Source organism: Engystomops pustulosus, chromosome 2 (genome assembly GCF_040894005.1).
Source record: "Engystomops pustulosus chromosome 2, aEngPut4.maternal, whole genome shotgun sequence".
NCBI lineage: Eukaryota > Metazoa > Chordata > Amphibia > Anura > Leptodactylidae > Engystomops > Engystomops pustulosus.
In genome coordinates, this window is record NC_092412.1 from 227,423,911 (window position 1) to 227,443,083 (window position 19,173).

Consider the following 19,173-nt stretch of genomic DNA (forward strand, 5'->3'; position numbering starts at 1 on the left):
GCAGTGACTGCCCCGCGCTAGGCGGCAGTCACCGCCCCTAGCCACTCCCCAACCCCGCCCCCTCATGAATACGTCGGACAGCTTTGCGAGCTGTCCGACAATTACATCCTAACCCGCCACAGTGTTTGATAGCGTTACCGGAGGTTTCCGGTAACGCTATCACTCTAACACTGCAGCGTTTGTTCAAGCACTAGGAGCTGCTTACTGTAGATTGGGTGACAGGTCCTCTTTAAGTCGGATTATGGCAATTCCAGTATTATTTAGGATTTATATTTGACTATTTTTGTCACTTTCTAGAAGTGAGGAGGTTGTGTAACATACAAACCCATCTGCTTACACCACACACCGGCGACGACCCCTCACTGTATATAGTGCCATGACCGCAAATACGAGAAGTCCATGTGGTGACACATCTGGATTTATTTGTCTCGGTAAAGATGATGAAACCACCATCAGCGGAGACGACACACGGGGGGTTACTACTAGCAATACCCTACGTGCGCTCCCATCCTAACAGCGTTTTACACGCTCACAGTGGATTTAGTCACTTCGAAAGAAATGACACGTATGTGTTAGAGCGCAGGATGTGGGTAAAGTTCATGCACTACATATATCACACAAAAAACTATTTTTGGGAAGACAACATTTTGGCGAACCTGCAGTGTAAGAGTCACTATTTCTGATGCCCCATGCTGGTGAATTAGCTACCATTGGGTTTTGGAAAGAAGAAAAATTAAACAGATAAAATCTTATATAATACAGCAAGGTTTATTGGGATTACACATTTTGAGGTAGAATCTCCCACTTCATCAGGTTCCATGTAGTTAAAGGAAATCTACCACCTATTTTCATGCACTTTGAACCAAACATACCTTGAGAATTCCGACACTGATGCAGAAACATATCTTGTTTAATCCCTAAACCAAGTGGTTTTGCTTAGAATCTTTAATCCCTAAATCGAGTGGTTTTGCTCAAAATCACTCACACACAGCAGCTGGGGGATGGTGAGGCAATTGATTATTTTTGCCTGTCAGGGACAACACAGTGATTACATCATTCTCTGATGCAGTGCATAATTGGGGGGAGGAGAGCGCTGGGGAGTGACAAAGCCTAATTAATCTTGTACCGTATTTTCCGGGCCATTAGGCGCACCGGAATATAAGGCGCAACAGTCCGATGCGCCTTATATATGTAATAATTCCATATATAAGGCGCATCAGACTATAAGGCGCAGGGTCGGGGGCGTGACGGAGGTCCGAGGGTGGAGCGGAGACCCGACGGGACGCGACGCCGAGAAGAGACGCGGAACGCGGGGAAGGTGAGCGGGGAAGGTGAGGGGGAGGTGGAGAATGGCATACTTACATAGGTCCCCGCTACCGGAGACAGCAGATCTCCAGCGGGAACTGCAGACCACGCGGCAACAGTTGTTCATGCCACGTGGTCTGCAGTTCCCGCTGGAGATCTGCTGTCTCCGGTAGCGGAGACCTATGTAAGTAGGGTCCGCTGCCCTCATATAGGGCGCACCGGACTATAAGGCGCACTTTGGATTTCCAAGGAAATCCAAGGCTTTTAAGTGCGCCTTATAGTCCGGAAAATACGGTAATTGCTTTTTCAGTAAAACCACTCAGTTCAGGGATTAGATAAGATATGATCCTGCATCAGTGTAGCTACAGCATTCTCAATGTATGTTTGGTTCATAATGCATAAAAGCGAAAGGTAGATTTCCTTTAAGAACACATATAAAGGAGGGAAATATTGTGTGAATAAGAAAGCTGGTGGGGAGGGGAGGGGGGGGGGGGGACGACCCATAGTAAGTATAAAGCAGATGATGATCCCATAGTAAGTACAAAATGGAAATATCTACAGTTCTATGTACAGAAAATCAATCAATAACAGATCATAATATATGGGATAGAGAATTAAAAACCCGGTAAACTGGAAACAAAAGTTCTTAAACAACGTTTTAGTATTATTTCTTTCCATTTCGCCAGGTTTTTATCCTCCATCCGATTTTTAGATCCGTGTTATAATCCAATCTGTTTAATATATGCATTTTATAGTCTCTATTCCAACTTTTAATCCATGACATATTATATTAATGTTTCATTTTTAATTTCTGCCACCTGACGTACCCCTACAAAGGCAGCCTCCTTATCATCAAGCATGACTTTCAGGAAGCCTAATGAGCCCAGGGTCAGCGCAGCGGGCCACAGCCCAGGGTCAGCGCAGCGGGCCACAGCCCAGGGTCAGCGCAGCGGGCCACAGCCCAGGGTCAGCGCAGCGGGCCACAGCCCAGGGTCAGCGCAGCGGGCCACAGCCCAGGGTCAGCGCAGCGGGCCACAGCCCAGGGTCAGCGCAGCGGGCCACAGCCCAGGGTCAGCGCAGCGGGCCACACATTTCTTCAACAAGACCAAAAGAGACAAATTTTATGGTTTTGAGCAAAAAACATTTTTATTACAATTCATGTATAGAATTAAATGAAAGCGGTGAGAGAGAAGGGAGAACACAAAATAAAAAATAAACTCTTCTACTGCACCGATCTGTCAGCCCTGAGGCTGGAGGTGACAATCCGGCCTGTACACGTGGATCTATTATAGCTTCCTTCAGGTGGGGAATAGGTTTCTACAAAGGATAAAAACAAAAACAAACCTAAAAATTCACAGACACAATTTTTGCAATGGTCGTTGCTAGTGCACAGAAGCTTTGCTCATACGGTAGAGGTGTGATAAAAGAAAGAATTGTAAAAGGTTTTTTTTCCTTATTAAAACAATGAGGCAACAGATGATGGGTTAAAAGGATTAAAAAAAATAAAAATCGCTTTCTCCGATGCTACTTTTTTCTTCTCCGCTTCATCTTTGTGGTTTTCTTTTTTAATATAAATCACCAGGTTCTTCTGCGGCCGCTCGGTTAAGGTGCAGGACACGTCATATAGTTAGGGGCTGGCAATTATTTGCCATCTGAGAAAGTTCTGATCCAATCCCAGATGAAAAAAAAAAAAAAAAAAATTTTTTTTAGAAAATAATATATATTTATAAGAGTCCCTCCTCAAGTGCCGAGGATTGAAACATACATTACACCAAACTAGAGCAAAGAAATAATAATAAACCACTGCAAATATTTACAAAATGATTTAAAGACGTCAGGTTTTTTTTTTTGTGTTTTTTTTTTTTACAAATAGCTGAAAAATCGGGACTTGTCCAATCATCCACAATTTTTTTTTTTAAATCAACCTTAAAATTTTTTTTTTTTTACATACTAATGTGGAACATTAGGTCTTTACAAATTCCATTCTGCTGATCGCAGGCGGAGATCCGTTTCTATGTATATTTTTTACACGGCTCTGTGCAGGAGGATGGCCCCTTTCTTCTCAAGTCTGTGGCTTTCCTTTGAAAAGTCTTAGAAGTCTGGTCAACAAAGACCTTGCCAAAAAACCTTATTAAAGAGTCCAAAAATAAAATAAAAATTAAAAAAAAAAAAAAAATATCCAGAATGGATTCAGTCATCGCTGTCCGACAGGGTTTCGTACTGTGATGAGAGAAGAGGCGCTGGTTCCCGATCCCATATTCGGCTCTGCTGGTGCGCAGAACTTTGCGTCATGGAGGAGGGTGCACACGCGATGGAGGATGGAGGAGTACTGTTTAGGATTCCCATAGTCAGTGGGTTGTATGGGAACTGAGTGGACCCTAAAAAAGACAAACAATTAACTTTCTACCAGCCGCATACATGTCATCTTACACAAAATTTAATGGAGTAGCTGCGGTGGTACTGTGCAGGAAAACGGGGAAGGGGGATCTTCGCTCTAAAGCCGTTGGTCTAATCCAAGGGACCTTTCAAGTTTCATAGACTGGGAATCCTTGCATCATACAGAAATACGATGCAAGGACTCCCCTTTCTACCATCTGGACTGCAGCGCTGGCACAGTAGTTAGAACAGTACCCGGATGCAGTTTGGCCAGCAGATGGGGAGTCCTGATATCATATTTCTGTACGATGCAAGGACTCCTGTCCTGTGAAGTGTGTTCAGCCTGTGGGATTGGACCTACATATGGGTCATTTTCCTCATGTGCAAGGGGACCTAAATCGCTGTCGATGGCTCATTACTCCCACTGAGGAACCCACCCTGCCCACACTAATAAAGGGATGGTATTTCATAGCAATTAGTATATACCTCTCATGAGGGAATGGCTGTTGTGCAGAAAATCCAGTTATTCCCACAGCTCTCATCTTTCGAAAAGTATTATGCTGGAAGCTGCCTTGTTCAAACACTTGGTTTTTTTTTTTTGGGGGGGGGAGGGGGGCGGCGTTTAGAAGATAGGAATGTGGCAATCCCATTTCCATTCCATTTTGGGTAAAAAACCCGGCTTCTCTGCCATCATGGTTTTATAGGGATATAACCAGGAAAAGGTTAACTAGTACTTTTAAATGAAATCCACCATCAAAATCCAGCATTATAAACCAAGGACATAGGAAACTCATAGATCCAGGCACCGGGACTGTGGTAATCTCTTTCCTTCTAAAATCAACTTTTAAAATTGTACCAATGAGCCAAAAGGGTCCCTGGGGTGTTGCCAGTGCCCCTCTGTCTCACTGCAGTAGAGGAAGTTTCAGTAAACAGTTGGGTTTCCCTTGCACTCTAACAAAAAAGCCCAGCACAGAGGTGCTCTGGTAATGCTCCAAAAGCGCTTCTGGCTCATTAGCATAATTTTAAAAGTTGATTTTTAAAAGGAAGGAGTCCATGGATAACAAATATAAGACAATTACCACAGTCGCAGTGTGATTAAGTGTCCCTATGGAGATGTATATCCGACTTATATACATCCCCCATGGCCGTCTGAATGCAGCCTTACAACGATGTGATATATGTCATTGCCATTGGTTTAGGAAGATATCGTGACCATGTCACGCGCCTGTATCGCTTGCTCTCACCTGTGGAAGAAGGTCGGTCTTCCCAGGCCCATGCAGGGGGCTGCCTGTAGTCTCCTTCTGAATGAACGGAGGAGACAGAAGAGGGCCGTTCAGCCCCCAAGTATGCCTGGCTGCCAGAAATGGGGGACTTCATTTTGCGGCTGCCAGATTTGCTTATCAGTTTTTGCTTGATGGTTCCTCCGCCTGTAACATGGAGAACTTTATATATAAAGTAGTCGGAAAGGGCTGATGAGTGAGTTGCGTTACTGGTGCAGGTCAGACCCTGCAGAATTGTGGGCCCTTTCGATAAAAGTGAATGGAATGATGACCTCCATATTTTACCTGCGGGGGGAACAGCAAGTAAAGCGGCCTGGCCCCATGGTATAATGTACTGTGCATGTGCCGATCCAATGGCAAGATTAGGTTTTATAATCACTACAACCTTACAAGACTAATGGAAAGGCGTGTAAGGTCACCCGTACCACGCTCTCATGTATGTAAAATCCTCTGCGTCTGACACCCACCTGAATTTGGAGATGGATTAGCTTCTTCTCTCCGGGAATCACTGTTTGAAGAACCCGAAGAATTGCCTTGTGCTCCGCCCATTAGGACACCTTGGTCTTCTGATTTGTCCTCAAAACTGCCCATTAAAGCTTTACGAATAATGTCTTCTAGACCGAGATTACTGGCAGGATCCGCAAAGGAATGACCCCGGGCACTGATGGCTCCTGGTAAAAAAAAAAAAAAAACAAACTATGCATCACTACTTTCCACCTGTTACAATCAGGAATCTTGTCATTTAAAGGGGTTGGCAAACTTAACCGGTTGATGCCAATATAGGACCTTTAACCGCCTCACACATGTGTTGAATACCATAATGTAGGGACACCAATGTGAATTTACCTTCTAGCTGAGATATATCCCAGTATCTGACCATTATAATCCTCTCCACTGTTAGAGAGATGACCCTGGAGCAGAGGTGGAGGAGGTGTTATGATAATGTTCTCTTACACCAAGATTTGCATAACACACCCCCTCACCCTCTGCCACAGCACCTCCTCTCTCTGACAGAGAAGATTGCAATGGTCAGATACTGGGACTGACATCTAGCAGCACTTATCTTATAATAAAGAGGATGTATTATTTTTGTTCCCCTACAAGCTGAAAGATTGATGACAGGTTTTGATGCAGATTATTTGGTTATGGATTGTGATCGCACAGCTGGATTCCTCACAGGCCGCATTGTAAATATCAGTGCTGAGGTCAGCAAATTACATGACATCTGTGTGGAGGTCACAGCTGAGGCCTGTGATTGGTGCCGCGTTGGCCTTCCCAAAGACTGAGTGCAACCAGGACAGCAGTGGTGGTTACCAGAGCACCCGAGACTTCCATGGGCCCTGGGCTGTATGAATATTATCAGCTAGAATCAGGGAATGGATGATGTGCCCCTTCTTCCACCTTTCAATCTGCAGTTTCAGGTCCTTTTAAGGACCTTGAATGGTCCTGAAATGGCTCTTGTGTACATGCATATTGACGACAGGAACCGATGTACAAGGATTTCATGGGTGCAAGTCCTTCTCAGTATAAAATTTGGTGGCTGGGTTTGGTGCCCGAACCGCCTATATTATAATCCACTACTGCTAATGGGTGAAGCACCAGGTGGAACATGTATACTGCCACTTCATTCAATACTATAGGAGTCGGGAAATAGCTGACTGCATAAATGCGTTCGCGTATCTCCTGTTCTCATTTAGACAGCAAATAGGAGTCCCAGATAAAGGGGTTGCACCTACTTTACAAGTTAACAAACACACACACGCAAAATAACCGAGCACTTACCCGAGGTGGTGACTGCTGGCAGGTTAAAGATCTCTGTTCCTGGTTGGGCGGCAGCTGCAACAGACATATTTCACCTTCCATTAGAGACTCATCAATTCTCATCTCATGCACACAGAAAAATACAAGATTAAATAAAAACCAGAAGAGCAAGAGAAATTTCTATAGCCTTCTGTAATCTACACATGAACAATATATGAACACTAAGGCTCCTTACACACTCACAGAAGGTTCTGTCCGGATCGTCCAGACAGAACATGCAGCGAGTGAGATAGTTGAAAGTGTGAGGTGTCCATCTCCTGTGTAAGGAGTCTTAGAATGCAAGAAGTGGAGACGTAGGGAAGTTTTCGGTTCTATGCGCCCTCCCAGATCACGTCAATGATATCAAACAAGCAAACTAAAGCCCCTTATCGCGGTTTTGTACAAGTCTCCTTGACAAAGGTGTAAGAATATCCCCTAAAGAGTATGCAAAGAATCACTGGAAATAAAGTGCCCCTCCTGACCCCCCCCCCCCCTTATTTAAAATAAATGCAACTTTCATCACAGATATTATACAACATAGCAAAATTACAATGGTTAGCAAACTCATTAAAAAGCACATTTTGCAAATAACGAATTGCATTAAACCAACCACCCACCTCCCCAGGTGGCTTGATCCTCCATTTAACAACGCAGTATCTCCCTCTCCTCTCCCTCTATCACATTATATAGTATTCTCCTAATATCATAATGCCCCCCCCCCCCCATTTCTGGAGCCTAGTTGCGGTTTTAACGTTCCAATTGTACAATATTACTTTTCTTGCTAGCAATAAACCCTTTATAGTATATTATATACTTTTCTTTGTGCCCCTTACACCTTATTTGGTACCCAATATACAAATATACAAATCTTTGGATCGTATGGAATGATACATGTAAGTGACTGACGCAAACTTTCTAACACTTCCTCCTAGAATCTAAATCGTTTTGGCTATCGCCTGATCATGTGGATTAAAGCCGCATCTAGCAGATCGCATCTGGGGAATTCCTCTTTTTTCCCCGGGCTTAAACCTAAGCTATATAGGACTCAATGGATGGAGTTATATTGGACTCAATGGATGAGAAAAACTTAAAACTCACAATTTCTTGTGTTACTTTTGATCATTTTTAAAGAGTCAACCACCTTCTCCATTGATAAATCTATTAGTTTTCATAGCAGTATAAGGCAGGGTTTGAAAACACCTCACTAACAATTGGTAGAATTTTGACATTTTGGTCTAACCTGAGAACTAAGCATATTGAGTAGGGAAGGCCGTTCTTCTCTAAACTCGCTCTTGGCCAGGGATGTGCCAAAGGCATATCCAAGCTGGGCATACGGAAGCCGCCCCTTCTGACACTACTATGGGGCCAATCTGCAGGTTGGAGGTATCAGATTGACAACTCCGGATGCACCATTAGTCACTATGATAAGAATACATTGGAGCTCATCTCAACATCGAGCACCCTTTGTGATCGGACCCCCAGTTGTCTAATTATCTCCCATTATAAATAATCACATTTCGAATTTTCCACTGATTCCCCACTGATCTGGGTGTTCTTGATAAAGAGGATACACTGTACCGTTCATTTTCTATTCCTAAAATTGGAAGCAGACAGGATGGGATGTATGCTCCACACAGAGCAGAAATAATTCTGCCTCAAAACTTCATAAAGATATCAGGAAATGAAATATGTATCATTAAAGAGGAATATTATTAGTGGAAAATGAAGACTGCCCAAAATTCAGCAGGAATATGGAATTAATTGCCATTCTATGCATTAACTATGGCATATAGCGAGTTTCATTGTCACCTCAATTAAGATTAAAAGAAAAAAAAGATTGAAAGATTGGGAACAGTTCTGTCCCACTTACCCATGTCAGAGTCACCGCCACCAGAAGAGTTTAACTTACGAAAAATCTCTTGCTTCTTGAACATCACCATAGGGGAAGTATTTTCTAACTTGGTAAAGAAGGAGGGGAGATAATTGATATTTCCTGGTGAACGGGAGTCATTCCTAGGGGGAAAAAAAAAAAAAAAAAAGGTCTCAACCAACAAAAATATAAGGAGGTCATCAATATTGGAGCAGTGGGGGTCATATTCTGGGCACCCAAAATGAGCTGTTCATAGATGCAACTACACAGGGGGTAAAACAGATGGACCTGTCCAGTGGGTAGTGGCCACCCCTGATGTACTACAGCTAATGAATAGGGGGATACTTCAGTATCAGTACTTCAGACCACCACTACACAACGGCCAGAGCCATCATCTTCTGGACCACCTCATTGAGAAGTGGCGGTGCCATGGGCTGCTGTGGTGAACCAACAAGTCCTTCCAGAACGGCATACAGTATCTTCCAAATCTATTCAAAGTACTGAATCCCAATTATTGTGCAGAAATTCTTTGCTGGGAAATAGATGATCTGTGAAATGTAAAACTACAGTATTTTAGCTTTCTCATTACACAGGTCCCCAGAAAGTAAATGCTGGACAAGAACACCCTCTATAAAAGTAGTGTCTGAAGTAGGAAGGTTTTTGCCTTGCACACGGTAACGTCATACCTTTGTTCAGCAGGCTCTGGTCTCTGTGGCAGCAGCATCATGTTATCCTGTTTGGTATGCATGATAGGGGCCTGCGGAGGCGAGATGGGCTCATATGGCTCATTGATGTGCCCTCTGTCTGGGGATTTTCCAGGCCTGTAGTAAACATACAGCACAAGACTAAGTCTCAGGATAAAAGTAGCAAGGCACCTTCCCCCATAAATTCATCTGCATTACTAGTTCTTTACCTTCCTCTGGGCTTGTCCGGCATGTTTTCAGGTGATACCCTAGAAGCCGGCCGCTGGTGGTGCACAGCCTGGCCTTGGGATTCAGGGCTGAACCTGTTGGAGGGTTTGGATCGGACGGGTGCAGATGACGGGGCGGTGCTCTGGAATGTAGACGTCGGCGGCTGCTGCTGAGAAGACTGGCTGCTTGACTGGTTTCTAGCAAAGTCTTGTGTTATGATGTGCTAAAAGTGATAGGGTAACAGGTTACTTCACATCATTTATGCAATGGATATATATTCCTTATAAAAAGAACTTTGCTAAGAAAATGCTCCTAATGGAACAGGACTTCTCCTACAATATAAAACTGGAATACAAACACTAAATGTGTGTCTTTATATCAGAACTTACACATATATGATCGGCTAGGGTGATCAGTCTGTGGGTCTGCGGCACAATTGTCGGCGCTTGTTGTTGGGGGGATGGGGACTCCTGCTGCTGCCGGTAGCGACTTGCTTGACCTTCATACTGTCGGCTACTTTCAGCTGTATAAGAAAACATGGGGTTAAGCGTTGGCGTCTGTGCAATCTTCTTTGTTCATTCTATTCAAGTAGCGGACACTTACCTTCTGCTTGGCTTGTTTTTGGGACTTCCTGCGGGTAGGTTTCTTTTTCCTGCACTGGTACTGGAGAACTTGCTGGACTTATAACTTCAATGGTTTCCCTGGGAGGCTCATAGCGATGGGAAGACACTAAAAACAGAACAATATTCAGACATCAGCGAAGTGGACCTCATTCACACAACAAAGTGATGGTGTGGTCCAATTAATGAATCCTACATGGAGAATAAAAACACATATGTATCAAAGACAAATCAAAAATATCCCCCTTACTGCTACTGGAGGAATCTGAGCTCTGTGAACTCCGCTCGCGACCATCTTTATCGGAAGCGATCTGCTGCGTTATGATGACGTCAATAAAGTTGGCTGCTGTGATGGTGGTCTTTCCTCTTGTCCGTAATTCCTCCACATATCGTGATTTGGCGTGCGCAGCCTTGTCTTTTCCAGCTTCGGAATATACAGCTGGAGCCTGCTGGCTCTGGGATTTGCTACTTGAGAAGCTGGATGATGTGTATGGACTCTGGACCAGTCTACGCTCAGACTCCATCTGCTGCTGCTCCAGTGCTGCTCGTCTTGCTATGTTTTCCTCGGATCGGGAAGATTCGTGCTTGCTTTCCTTTGGCTTGCTAACCTCCATCTGTGGTGCGGAGGCCGCGGCATCTACTAGGGCGGCTAAAGCGTCAGCAGCAGTGCTGTATCGGGTAGCAGGGATTCCTTGGGTGATGGAGGGACCTCCAGGATTGAGTGGCCTGGCGGATTACAGAACGTTATTGTCAGGACATCTTAGATAAAAACATTAAAACACAGGATAGGGGATAACTTGCTGAATCGAAAGGAACCCACAAATCATAAAAACAGACTAAACACTTTGGCACCCCAACACTGTATTCCAGGGTCTATGAGACTGGCAGAGATGGGTAATGAACTTTGGGATTTCCATAGACTATGTATAAAGCGGAAGCGCTGCCTGCTTTCCCGTTCAGCGAATTATGTGTGTCCACTCTTTCGCACTGCTGTTAGGAAAGAATGGTGGCAACATGGCAGAAACGGGTTTCAAACAGGGGGAATTTCGCAGCCTGTGTCAGCCGGGTGTAGATTGGAAGTCTCAATACAGGCAGGAATAGGACCTGCTCAATCTTTTCCGGCTTGGCCACGGTGCAGTGAGACAAAGGGATCAATTAATTCCACAAAAGACGTCAATGGCAGCTGTGAGCTAGCTACCGTTTTTACGCTGGTGTTCATGAGGCCTTAGGTGTATGGACAACTTCCAAATTTCGATTTTTAAGTTGTAATCCGGTATCGAAAATTACTTACATTATTCTAAGCTGTGCAGGATCTAAAGGTGTAATGACACTTTTCCCATTAGCTCCGTGTAATATACTTGGTCTCTGTTGGATCAGATTCTCTTGGGACCGAACGGATGGTGAGGGGGATCGAACATAACCATGACTACCCGGCCTACCGGGCTGTTCTGTAACTGCAGAGGAAATGATGAAAAGTTTTATTTAGTCATGACAACACTGAAGATTCATTATCAATTAATAAAAGAACATAGATGACATGTATTGAATCCGTGATTCTGTGCTGGGGCATCATGGTATTGATAGCCATAGCAATGGAGAAGAGGAAGGGAAAATAATAAATCATTTTTCTATAAGCAGAACAGAGTTTAGTAGATGTAAATTAAGTGCCGAGTGTGATATTCTGACAGGAGCGGGTAGTAGTTCTTTAAACAAAATCTACCGTCAAAATCCATCATGATAAACCAGGGACACTTGCTCATAGATCCAGGCACCGTTACTGTGGGCATCTCTTTATATTTGATATCCATGGCCTTATTCCTACTAAAATCAACTTTTAAAATTAGGCCAAAAGCCGGAAGAGGTCAAAAGGGGCATTGCCAGTGCCTCTGTGCTGTAGCTTTACAGGCTGTTACACTGTGCAGGTGGCCATGAATAACAAATAGAAGATTACCACAGTCACGGTGCCTGGCTCCGTGGGTAAGTGGCACTGGTTTATTATGAAATATTTTGATGGTAGTTTTCCTTTACATACAGAGTTACGTCATTACACAAAAAAACCCCAAAACTGATTAGCCCCCATATCATTACAACATACCTATATACAGACTTAGAAACACAGTGACCCATTCCATTACTTACTAGGCCGCAGGTAATGTTCACTTTGAGCAGATGCTGCGGCAGCGGCGGCCGCCGCCATCCTCTCCCTTTCCCTGTCTCGCTCTCTTTCCCGCTCCCTGTCACGCTGCTCCTTTTCTCGCTCCCGTTCCCTTTCCCGTTCTCTTTCACGCTCGGCATTGGCAGAGGAAGCAGCTGCCAAAGGTGAAGGGTGGCCTAGAAAACACACACAAAAAATTCCTATGAACTGGGTGCAAAATGGAAAGATCATGGCCAAGACAAAACAAAAGTGCCACACAATGATGTATTATACCCAGTATAGCTGACAAACCTGGAGACATGGAAGCTGGGTTATACGCCCTTGGAGGAAAAGCTAATTGCGTGCCGGGTATGTAAGTAATTCTGTCCATCGGTGGTGTACTAGTTCCCCCAGGATGAGGAACCAAAATAGTAGGAGGCATGTTGGTCAGGTCTATAATCCCTATTGGAAGATTAAATCAGATGTGTAACAGACGGACAAGGTGGCGAATTACTTACACACAACACAGCAAGTGTGGACTTACCTCGCGCTCCTGGATACGGAATAGCCAACCCCTGATCTCTAGAAGAAAGCCCCCGACCGACGTCTGGCCTTAAATTAACCTGCATCTGCTGGGAAGTGATGTAGTCATTTAAGATGGTCTGTCGCGTGTTTTCCATTGCATAGAGCTGATACTGACTGGGATAACCAGGGGTCGGAGACAACTGCCTCTGGAACAAGTACGCTGCTGCAGCAGCTGAGGAGTAGAGAGAGACAGAGTAAATGGATGCGATTCACACTGGACGTGTTGTATTCGTTTCCTGTAAATTGGACACTGGATCTGAATGTCCACACACTGAAAACACGCATCAATGCAAATGCCATGAACGTACCAGGGTCCAAAGCTCTGTGGAACTGCATAGGATCAAGGTGATGAGGCAGATGAGCTCTGTAGACTTCACTAGGGGCAGCACCCCGCAGGTGAGGGTCAAAGGGACTGTGGGCAGCAGCTGGGTCTACGCCAGGGACTGGCGACTTCACAACAATGTTCTCCCTCTGTGTGGGGGTTAATGTGCTTTTGCGCTCATGACCGGAAGACTTCCCTGGAGTATGTCCACCTGAAAACACACAGAATACGGATTACGTTACTTTTTGACACATATAGGAGATCCTTGCTGTAAAATTTTATTGATTTAGTTGTGTTGCAGTCTGCAGCAAAAAAAGCCAAAAGTTCTGATCATTTCATATCCTAGCTCTGGGGTCTTCAGTATTGGAACCTCTGATCTAGGGTCTCCAATGTAAAAACCCAGTATAATATTAACGCAATAGAAAATTGCCGAAAAAGTTCGATTGCAGAAAAATGTGAAAACTTCTTTAAATCACAGGAAGCCTTTAAGGACACGTGGTTAGGGATGTATACAGAGGGCTCACTGGTATTTTGCAGAAAACCACCATCACCGACACCTACAGTCGGATCTAGGACAGATTGCAGATGTTAACCATTTAAAAGCACGTGTGCCACCATCTTAATTGGGATTGTTGCTTTATGTACAGTAAAGTGTCTAAACAAAGTTAAAGAACTAAAAGAGACACCCACTCGTTCTCTCTAACAAATAAAATAAAACATGTTGGATATCCCCGTGTCCCTAAATATCAGGTCAAAATAGGAAAAAATGGTGATCCTCGGAACGAAAAACAAAAGCCAAAATGTCTGAAACCGACACTTTTTATCCATTTTGCAGAACCAAAAATTTTTAATAAATGTTGAAAAAGTTCCCATTATGATAGCAATGAAAACTAACAAAAAAAATCTAGGAAAACACAAGCTATATAAATTTGATATCTCCGTGATCGCACTGAACTGAATAATAACGGGGAGGTGTCATTTGGAGCTCATAGTGACGCAGTAAAAAAACAGCACAAATGCATTTTGTCCGTTCCACAGCATTTGCCCCCCCCCTCGAGTTACCCAGTACATGACATGGAATATTAAATACTGACACTAGGAAGTACACATTAGTAATCAGAAAAGAAGCCCTTATGAAAAATTTTTAAAAAATGTAAAAAGTTATGGATTTTTGTGGGGAACAAAAAAACTAAACACAGAAAGACGATGGCATAAATGGGTTAGACAAGTACCTTCTGATGAACGTGCCATGGGTGAACTTCTGGACATGGGACTGGGATAGTTCACTGGTGTCCTCCTAGCATTGGCATCTTCATAAATCCCAGGGCTCAATTGAGACTTTGAGGCTTCGTGGAGAGTTGATCGGAGAACCGAAGTACCAGAACTGACAACAGACGTGTGACGTGGCCGGATGGTATCTGAGGATTTGGGGTCTTCATATTTTGATCTATCTACCACTTTAAGATTTTCTGGCATCATTTCCATCTGTGGTACCCCACGGGGTAGCTTACTTGGACCCATGATCAAGGACTTTACATTATGTTTAATAGCTGACTGACCGGACGCACCTTCATGTTTTATAGGCGTCCCCTAGGGAACGAAAAAAAAATAAAAAAATAAAAAATGAAAAAATTAACTACTTATATTTATGTATATATTATACAATATAATATATAGATATATAAATATATACACACACACACTTTTCGGACTATAGGGTCCACCCATACTATAAGAAACACCACAGATTTACACAACAAAAAAACAAAACAAAAAAAAAAGAATTGCTCAATTCACCCACGCACACAGTTCTGCTCCATCTATCCCTTCAACACACACAGCTCTGCGATAGACACACAATCACCCACCTACTAGTGAGTTCAGACTGTTTGCTAGGAGCTTCCCTGGTACTTCTAGCACTCTTATACAACTGTATAAGACATACCTGGGATATGGAACCTTCTATAATTGTCCTAGAAGTCTCTGGGGTTTTGCGACTTTCTTGACCAAGGAGGTCCTGGCGAGGGATTTCGTGAATGGAGCGTCCCATTTCTTTGATGGTGGTGACGCCATCATAAGGTTTGCCTTTAGTGATGGCTCCATCAAATGACCTTATAGGTGGGCTTTCACGTTTTATTTGCTTGGCATACTTCAGTCCGTCTTCAAAGTTCTCTGACGCCGCCCTTGGGGTACCTAGTAGCAGAGTTTAGAGAAATTTAGATGCTATAAAACATTAAAAAAAACTGTGGACTATAAGCAACCAATACTAAACAAGAAAACAGAAAATCATCAAATCATTTAAAGTTATACAGAAGGCTGCTGTAAAAACCATCTAGTATTCTCCAACCATGTCACTGCATCGTGGCATCTGACCTTTACCTTGCATAATGGAGCCAGACATCACCGGCCTTTCCTTAAGATCCGAGTGTGAGCTGCCTTTAGGAAGAGTGCGACTTATTAATCCTGAAAACACAAAAGGATAAGTTATAACACTTGCATTCTGCAAAATAAAAATCATTTGCTACATTGAATTTACTGCTTCTTGCATAGACCTGTCGGTTTAATACAAGTTCCCCTTTGCAATTGGACTTGGTAATCCTCATAATAAGGGGGACGTAGGTGATGGGCACTGCCCAGGTGGTCTATGTCCCCCTTCTACTAGCAATGTCCTCATCAGTCTATACTGAAAGCAATGGGTAAATAGGAACAAGGGGGGAAAAAAGTGACGAAAATCATCAAAGTTGAGGGAAAAATCGGAATACAACAAGAAGAAACGTAACCTGGACTCAGGCTGAAACACGGAGGATATAAAATTGGCTATAATAAAAGATAATTACCTTCTATTGGTGCCGATACAGCAGACTCCCTCACCGACAAGTTCTGCTTTATGTTTCCTTCCATGGCGTCGTAGCTTCTCTTCAGTGCCATCTCTGGAGCACTTCTCGGGCTCCGCGTGCCATCTCGTAGGTTCTTAATGGCAGCTGAAATTAAATGACAAGCTATAAGTCGCCTTAGAACAGTCTCATATGTTATCATTGTTTTAAAAATACATCACTAGAAACAGATAATATATACCATACATAAAAACCACACAAGTAGAGACGTGTCTAATGGAAGCCATTTTTGAAAAGTGGCCAACCCCTTTAAGTCTCAACACAAAGATTTCTAAAATCTATCTTAAAATGGGTGTTCTTGTATGGTAGTTATGACACTTGCACAGGATAGATAAGCTGGTGTCCCAAATCTTGGACAGCCATCTCTAAAACATCCGAAGACCCCCTTTCTGTGGTTGGGTCAAATAGATAATAGGCTATGCGATGTAAGCTATGCAGATGTAACAGAAGACTAGCTGCCATATACTTACAGTCATAGGATACTATGTGTCCGCTCTTTCCCTCGTATATGACGTGGCCTTTAGTAGCAGACTCGTCCCTACATCTCTCTGGACTGCTGATATCTTCCGTGGCCAGGCGCGTAATTGTGGTTTTTAGCAGGACATCGGCAGCGATAGCAGATTGCGACAGTGCTGGAGTACCCTATAACCACAGGAATGGAGATTCATTAACATCTGGTATAGGCCAAATACACAGATACTTTATATAAACTATTTGCCTAGTGGACATATATCATCAACAATACGATAGGCCAGTGATGGCGAACCTTTTAGAGACCGAGTGCCCAAACTACAACCAAAACCCACTTACTTAACCCGATGTGCCAACGTGCCATTTTAAGCAGTAATTTATTGCTACCTGTTCTTCCACTACTTTAGTTGTATCGGCCCCTTGAGGTCACCAATACAGTTGAAACAAAGTGGGCAAATTCATTCTATCATTGTAGCTTCTCTCCAGGGTCTCTCTGTTTAGAAAGAATGGTGGGTCCAGCAGGAGGACCTCCATAGATAATGCACTTCTTTCAGTTTTAAACAGTCAATGGATTTTAACCTGTTTGGTGAACTCTGACCTGGGCTGATGGCCTGAGTGCCCACAGAAAAGGCTCTGAGTGCCACCCCTGGCACCAGTGCCATAGGTTCGCCACCACTGCGATAGGCCATCAGAATGAGAGCTGAATGAAGGGGCTACATTGGATCTATGGACTAGTCATTACTGAGCACAGTACTGTCATCTAGTGGTGGCTGCACTACACTGCAGTCACATTCATTCGATTGGTATAGTGGATGCACGTTGAGTATTACACACAGACAAATGTACAGCTCTATACCTATTAAAGGGCACCTACCACCACAAATCTACCTATAAAGGTAGATTGGGTGGTAGGTGGATCAATGGGACGTTAGGATAGCCCTTTTAAGGGCTAATCCTCACGTCCCCACACTTTATTGATAACTTTTATTACACGTATATTCAAATTTACTTATGCGGCTACTGGGGCGTGGAGTAGCCGCATCTGAGGTTACACGAGGCGGCTACTCCACGCCCCGGTAGCCACTTTACCCCTCCTACTCACCCATCTTCGGCGCGCAGCTCCGCGTAGCTGCGCGCCCTCGTCCGGCGATCCTGCCGTCTGCGCATGCGCAGAAGAGCAGGCCCGCGCCTGTTTCGGAGCAGTGACTGCGCAGGCGCAGACAGCAGGATCGCCGGACGAGGGCGCGCAGCTACGCGCCGAAGATGGGTGAGTAGGAGGGGTAAAGTGGCTACCGGGGCGTGGAGTAGCCGCCTCGTGTAACCTCAGATGCGGCTACTCCACGCCCCAGTAGCGGCATAAGTAAATTTGAATATACGTGTAATAAAAGTTATCAAAAAAGTGTGGGGACGTGAGGATTAGCCCTTAAAAGGGCTATCCTCACGTCCCATTGATCCACCTACCACCCAATCTACCTTTATAGGTAGATTTGTGGTGGTAGGTTTCCTTTAAAGGGTTCCTATAAAGCCCTATTAACCAAATGACACCCTTCTTTTAGCTACTTTGTTTCCCCTCACATCCCCATAAAAATCAACTTTGTTCTTACCTGGCATACGGTCATATCCACCAGCGATGGGAGGAGACATTTTCCCCCCATCCTGACTCACTTCCGCCCCATTCAGCACGTCGTGATCTAAGATCCTTTACCCACTGACATTTTCATGTGATCGGATACATACATGTGGCAGACTTTGCAATCACAGAAGCCTCATGCGGTGATTTCATTTGATCTGATAAATACATTGGGTAAATTCTTACAAATGTCAGTGGATAAAGGACCATAGATTACATCACCCTGGTCACATGACATGAAGCGCTGAATACTAAGAAGGTGGCATGGGGAGGAGCTGCTCGACTTGGCCAAACAAGACAAACCCCTTCTGACTCGCTGCTAGTTCTGGCTGTATGCCAGAAAGTTGATTTTATGCAAATGTCAGGGAAACAATTTTGTTTTTAAAATCAACAAACTTTATTGCGAGGAACATGGAGATACAGCAAGCACATGAGATAGAGCATACACAAGTCAGTGTTGCAGGACCAAAGGGAGGCGCAAGTCCAATGTGAACATCTATAGGCCTCAGCGAACAAAGAGGCATCTCCACACAACCGGAAATGCCCTCAAATTTAGGCATAAATAGAAAATGGGAGTTTCGATCAGGCTTATACATCAGGAGAAAATAGGTATAACAAGAAATAATATGGATTACACCACTGTGCACCTGCAGCCCATTGCTGCCTCGGGACCCAGATCCCACCATAAGACACGATGGAGATGGAAGAGGCTATAGTAAGGACCTAATTCACGCCATTTTCCCCAAATAGAATGAAAATTAGTTTCCTTTTTCATGCAGATAAATATCCACAGAGCTGGATATATATATCCACAATTTTTAGCTAAAAGGGTGGTATTTTGGCAGGCAGGTACGTAACTAGAAGAGGCTAGGCTCTAAAGCAGGCTTCAGCCCTCTTTCCCCCTTTATATTTACATTTTTACAGTCACAATCATGTTTCTATACTTTCACATATATACACATACAGCACATGCAT

The 19,173-nt window shown here is 43.9% G+C and overlaps 1 protein-coding gene across 8 annotated transcripts in view; it reads right to left on the reverse strand.

Moving 5' to 3' along the window:
* Positions 1–2,764: 2,764 nt before the first annotated feature.
* NCOR1 (nuclear receptor corepressor 1) overlaps positions 2,765–19,173 on the reverse strand; it is an 82,597-nt gene continuing 66,188 nt past the window's right edge. For 6 of the 8 annotated variants that reach the window (XM_072138393.1, XM_072138394.1, XM_072138396.1 and 3 more), the window contains 20 exons: positions 16,568–16,739; positions 16,041–16,184; positions 15,583–15,666; positions 15,149–15,396; positions 14,436–14,793; positions 13,190–13,414; positions 12,841–13,053; positions 12,609–12,758; positions 12,302–12,493; positions 11,454–11,616; positions 10,413–10,888; positions 10,146–10,271; positions 9,932–10,065; positions 9,545–9,765; positions 9,318–9,452; positions 8,632–8,774; positions 6,744–6,797; positions 5,429–5,632; positions 4,926–5,108; positions 2,765–3,683 (listed from right to left, as the gene is read on the reverse strand). In XM_072138393.1, coding sequence (XP_071994494.1) covers positions 3,496–3,683; positions 4,926–5,108; positions 5,429–5,632; positions 6,744–6,797; positions 8,632–8,774; positions 9,318–9,452; positions 9,545–9,765; positions 9,932–10,065; positions 10,146–10,271; positions 10,413–10,888; positions 11,454–11,616; positions 12,302–12,493; positions 12,609–12,758; positions 12,841–13,053; positions 13,190–13,414; positions 14,436–14,793; positions 15,149–15,396; positions 15,583–15,666; positions 16,041–16,184; positions 16,568–16,739 — 3,813 coding nt within the window. In that variant the 3' untranslated portion in view covers positions 2,765–3,495. The remainder of the gene's footprint in view (positions 3,684–4,925; positions 5,109–5,428; positions 5,633–6,743; positions 6,798–8,631; positions 8,775–9,317; positions 9,453–9,544; positions 9,766–9,931; positions 10,066–10,145; positions 10,272–10,412; positions 10,889–11,453; positions 11,617–12,301; positions 12,494–12,608; positions 12,759–12,840; positions 13,054–13,189; positions 13,415–14,435; positions 14,794–15,148; positions 15,397–15,582; positions 15,667–16,040; positions 16,185–16,567; positions 16,740–19,173) is intronic. The other 2 variants (XM_072138395.1, XM_072138397.1) reach the window with 2 other exon arrangements.